The 5,846-nt window shown below is 47.1% G+C and overlaps 1 protein-coding gene across 1 annotated transcript in view; it reads right to left on the bottom strand.

The window, feature by feature from the left end:
* Window positions 1-5,432, bottom strand: part of LOC130122911 (LIM domain-binding protein 3-like) — a 225,012-nt gene extending 219,580 nt beyond the window's left edge. Inside the window, exon 1 of the mRNA XM_056291978.1 lies at window positions 5,337-5,432. Within this exon, the coding sequence (XP_056147953.1) occupies window positions 5,337-5,432 (96 nt within the window). The remainder of the gene's footprint in view (window positions 1-5,336) is intronic.
* Between the last annotated feature and the right edge of the window lie 414 nt (window positions 5,433-5,846).

Here is a 5,846-nt window from a genome sequence, read left to right as displayed (position 1 = left end):
TACCGTTCCAGGCTACCCTGAAAGTGTTACTGCTCAGCTCAGCTTCCAGTTTATCACCGTATCGGAGTTTAGCCTTTTTGATTTCTGACCTGATCTCCTTCTTTGTTTCCTTAACTACAGTACCATCGCCCTCTTTAAAAGTTTTTTCCTTTTATGAATCAGATCCTTAAGGGCTGATGAAGCCCATAGCTGGTTGTTGGGGGAAATCTTGACAGCCCTGATCAGAATCATGTTGTCTGTACAAAAGGAGATATAGCTACACACAACGTCCATTAGCTCATCAATATTGTAGTTAATTCGGGGGGCAGCCAAAGGAACTGCTGCAGCCGGGACGCAAACCGGTTTGGCCCACACCGTGGGACACATCTCTAACCGCTCAACTAAAGGGTCCGGCTCGATAACCAGGGGCCAACGTGTCCATTTATCCATGCACGTTACACTACCCCCCTCCTTCATGAGACCGTAAGGCCATCGAAAGCGTATGCGCCCAGAGGCGTGAAGGAGGGATTCCCCACATGTATCTTGTGGGGAATCCCTCTCCCCACACTGCCGCCAAGAGGGCTGCTTACAGAAGTACAGACTGCCGTATGTGTTTTCCTTCTGCATGGGTCAGTATGCTGCCGTTGGGGAGTGTTTTGCCCGCCAGCTGGGCGTCCCAATATGAATGTGATGTCCCGTGAAACCTCTGGATAAGACAAGGCTTCATTGCCTCCCAGGCAATACCAGCAGAGGGTGCCATGGGCATGTTGATTTCCATGTAGTTTTTAATTTGTGCCCTAAATTTTTCATTCGAAACAGGGTCTTGTAGGGGAGAGGAGTTGAGTCTCCATCTACGTGATCCAAATGTTTCACAGTGCAACACAACATTAGCATGACCACACTTAATAAAAATTAAAATGTTAGGGTTCAAATGATTTTTTTCAAGAAAGGCCTCAGTGAGAACATCTGATTCTTCAAACCCAGAGGTGACTTTATCCATTAGTTTATTCCCAGAATTCATTAAAATCTCATCTCATGGATAAGAAAATAGTTGGGTGGGCATTAAAGCTGAAATCCTGAAGATTTACAGGAAAATAAAAGTCCTTTTTATTCTTTTATCTCTGGTGTATTTAAGACGATATCTCATTCGTGAATGTTGTATTTATGTCTTGATGCATGCTCAATAATCCAGGTAAGAAAATCCCCGGAGGTTGATTCAGTTCATCTGGACACAACGTTTGCTGACACATATGCTTCATCACTCAGCTAAGTGACCTCTTCAGTCTCACTTGACTGCAGATGTCTCCACCCTCATAAACAATCCAGTGATTGCAGGTGTCTCCACCCTCATAAACAATCCAGTGACTGCAGGTGTCTCCACCCTTATAAACAATCCAGTGATTGCAGGTGTCCCCACCCTTATAAACAATACAGTGATTGCAGGTGTCTCCACCCTTATAAACAATACAGTGACTGCAGGTGTCCCACCCTTATAAACAATACAGTGACTGCATGGATCCCCACCCTTATAAACAATACAGTGAATGCATGGATCCCCACCCTTATAAACAATACAGTGACTGCATGGATCCCCACCCTTATAAACAATACAGTGACTGCAGGTGTCCCCACCCTTATAAACAGTACAGTGACTGCAGGTGTCTCCACCCTTATAAACAATACAGTGACTGCATGGATCCCCACCCTTATAAACAATACAGTGATTGCAGGTGTCTCCACCCTTATAAACAATACAGTGATTGCAGGTGTCTCCACCCTTATAAACAATACAGTGACTGCAGGTGTCCCACCCTTATAAACAATACAGTGACTGCATGGATCCCCACCCTTATAAACAATCCAGTGAATGCATGGATCCCCACCCTTATAAACAATCCAGTGAGTCCATGGATCCCCACCCTTATAAACAATACAGTGACTGCAGGTGTCCCCACCCTTATAAACAGTACAGTGACTGCAGGTGTCTCCACCCTTATAAACAATACAGTGACTGCATGGATCCCCACCCTTATAAACAATACAGTGATTGCAGGTGTCTCCACCCTTATAAATAATACAGTGATTGCAGTCGTCTCCACCCTTATAAAAAATCCAGTGACTGCATGGATCCCCACCCTTATAAACAATCCAGTGACCGCATGGATCCCCACCCTTATAAACAATCCAGTGACTGCAGGTGTCACCACCCTTATAAACAATCCAGTGACTCAATAATCCAGGTAAGAAAATCCCCGGAGGTTGATTCAGTTCATCTGGACACAACGTTTGCTGACACATATGCTTCATCACTCAGCTAAGAGACTTCTTCAGTCTCACTTGACTGCAGATGTCTCCACCCTCATAAACAATCCAGTGATTGCAGGTGTCTCCACCCTTATAAACAACACAGTGACTGCAGGTGTCTCCATCCTTATAAACAATAAAGGGACTGCATGGATCCCCATTCTTATAAACAATCCAGTGATTGCAGGTGTCTCCACCCTTATAAACAATACAGTGACTGCAGGTGTCTCCGCCCTTATAAACAATACAGTGACTGCAGGTGTCTCCACCCTTATAAACAATACAGTGACTGCAGGTGTCTCCACCCTTATAAACAATACAGTGACTGCAGGTGTCTCCACCCTTATAAACAATACAGTGACTGCAGGTGTCTCCGCCCTTATAAACAGTACAGTGACTGCAGGTGTCCCCACCCTTATAAACAGTACAGTGACTGCAGGGGTCCCCACCCTTATAAACAATACAGTGACTGCAGGTACCCCCACCCTTATAAACAATACAGTGACTGCAGGTGTCCCCACCCTTATAAACAATACAGTGACTGCATGGATCCCCACCCTTATAAACAATACAGTGACTGCATGGATCCCCACCCTTATAAACAGTACAGTGACTGCAGGTGTCCCCACCCTTATAAACAATACAGTGACTGCATGGATCCCCACCCTTATAAACAGTACAGTGACTGCAGGTGTCCCCACCCTTATAAACAATCCAGTGAATGCATGGATCCCCACCCTTATAAACAATACAGTGACCGCAGGTGTCACCACCCTTATAAACAATACAGTGACTGCAGGTGTCTCCACCCTTATAAACAATACAGTGACTGCATGGATCCCCAACCTTATAAACAATACAGTGATTGCAGGTGTCTCCACCCTTATAAATAATACAGTGATTGCAGTCGTCTCCACCCTTATAAACAATACAGTGACTGCATGGATCCCCGGCCTTATACACACTGCAGTCACTGTATTGTGTATAAGGGTGGGGTACCAGCAGTCACTGTATTGTGTATAAGGGTGGGGTACCAGCAGTCACTGTATTGTGTATAAAGGTGGGGGTACCAGCAGTCACTGTATTGTGTATAAGGGTGGGGTACCTGCAGTCACTGTATTGTGTATAAGGGTGGGGTACCAGCAGTCACTGTATTGTGTATAAGGGTGGGGTACGAGCAGTCACTGTATTGTGTATAAGGGTGGGGTACCAGCAGTCACTGTATTGTGTATAAGGGTGGGGTACCAGCAGTCACTGTATTGTGTATAAGGGTGGGGTACCAGCAGTCACTGTATTGTGTATAAGGGTGGGGTACCAGCAGTCACTGTATTGTGTATAAGGGTGGGGTACCAGCAGTCAGGTGAGACTGAAGAGATCACTTAGATGATGATGAAACGTATCTGTCCATAAACGTTGTGTCCAGATGAACGGATTCAACCTTCTGTGATTGGTTGTATTTATGGTTAGTGATTGGTTGTCTGGCAGGACTTCACCAGGAGAAATGACAGGGTGCATAGTGTTTACATCTTCATCACAGCAGCCAGATGAGGAAGAAGAAGGCAGGTAGTGTTGAGTAAGAAGAAGAAGTGAAGGTGTGTGTAACCAGCAAATACGTATGACAGAACAAGCTGGTAGAGGACCTTCACCAACACATAGTACTACATCAATAAGTACAACTCGGGTTCCACCAGGTTTTGGTTTGTTTCTGACACAACAGCCCTGCTGACTCTCATCCATTTAGGATGGAGCCCAGACACCACCCACCTCACCACCACCTACATAGGACACACACTGGTACAGCAACACCCGCAGACTCAGGACTGTAGCTTTAATGTGTTGAGATATGGATGTTTCATCAGACAGCTCTGAGGTCAGAGGTCAGGGTCAGGGTTCAGTCACTCGTACTAAAGCAAGACAGGACCTGTTGGTTTGTGGTATGTGAAATCAAACTTTAGTACCGTTCTCTGACTACTGATGGTCTTCATTCTATCAAATGGTTTTGTCTCCTAGCAGAAGTCTTCCTTACAGATTCAGCAAGGCGGTCTGAAGACCAAGCTGAGGACTGACAGCTGCAGTCTGGAAAACACAACAGGTCATTTTCATTACCCCCCAGTCTTGGTTTAAAATCAGACCGCAGTAGCACTACGTAAAAGCAACGTCTAGGTATGTATTTATTCTGGATGGTCGCCTCGGACCCTCGCGTTCTAGTGAATGTGATGCTCTGTTTTCCATCCCAGTGTGATGCTGACCTGCTCCTTCTCAGCAGCAGGTCAGCCAGAACAAAATACATATGATGAGTTTCATGATGAGAAACTGAGCAAAACGCTGCAGGAGCAAAACGCCAGCTGCTGCAGAATCTCTTTTCAATTACCTGCAAGTTTCCTCCACAGCAACATGCAGTGAAAACAGTACAGGGCGCCTTGACTCTGAAGGACACCCAGCGGCTCGTCTGGGAGGCTGCTCACCTCCACGCGTCAGCACAAAGACCATAGATAGGACCGACATGCCCACCCTCCAAGAACGTGATGGAGGACAGACGCAGAACCGACAGAGGTCTTCTTCTTCTTCTTCTTCTTCTTCTTCTTCTTCTTCTTCTTCTTCTCCTCACTGGGATTAAGTTCTTTCTGTCTATTCAGGGGCAGACCATGAAACCAACACCACCTCTACTTATAGGCCTCTGCCTCTGCTTTCCCTGACAGGTCCTGGCAGACACCACCCCCCCCCCCCTCGCCCAAACACACACACCCCTCCCCCCCTCCACCAGGCTGTGGATGACACACACACCCTGACAGTCCTTACAGTTTGTGTGTGTTTTAAGGTGACTCAGAGACACAAGGAGCTTCAACAACCACGCACAAACACAACGAAGACCAAAACATCACACACATGCAGGAGGCCCTCAGGAGCTTCAATATGTTTCATTTGAGAAAGAACACACACACACACACACACACACACACACACACACACACACACACACACACACACACACACACACACTCACACACTCACACACACACACAATGTGTGCCACCTGGTTTTGGGGGTCTTACCCTGGAGATGGTGAGGGGCATGTTGAAGTCCTTTCCCCCTTGCAGCCTGAAGCCCCATGGTGCCGGTCCAGTCAGTGACACGATGTACGAACTCATTCTACCAACACACGCCAGAGAACCAGACCCAGAACCAAAGAACCTGTCGCCGCAGTGCTGGGGGGAGGGAGGGCCTCTGAAAGAAGTTGGAAAAGTTTGAAAATGAAGCAGAAACCTGTGAGAACAGCCAACGTCACACAGGGCAGCGTAGCACCTCCTGCTCTGCAGAAAAGAGGACAGTGAGAGAAGGAAGTAGAGGGGAAAAGGTGAGAGGAGAAGAGGGGACTTGCCTGCGGAGGAGCTGAAATGACAGCCTAAGAATAGATGGACACACAGATAGCACTGTGGCATTGTGGGCCATGGGGGGAGGGGTGTCCTTATAAGGCATGAAAGGGGACACCTGGTATGCCAGGCCTGCTGTGATTCACCAGCGCCAATATAGACCCACCTGTCACAGCCGGGGTCTCCCTCAGA

Source organism: Lampris incognitus, chromosome 13, assembly GCF_029633865.1.
Source record: "Lampris incognitus isolate fLamInc1 chromosome 13, fLamInc1.hap2, whole genome shotgun sequence".
Classification (NCBI taxonomy): Eukaryota; Metazoa; Chordata; class Actinopteri; order Lampriformes; family Lampridae; genus Lampris; species Lampris incognitus.
The sequence above is the reverse complement of the archived record's forward strand: the minus strand, read 5'-3'. Positions and strand labels throughout refer to the sequence as shown.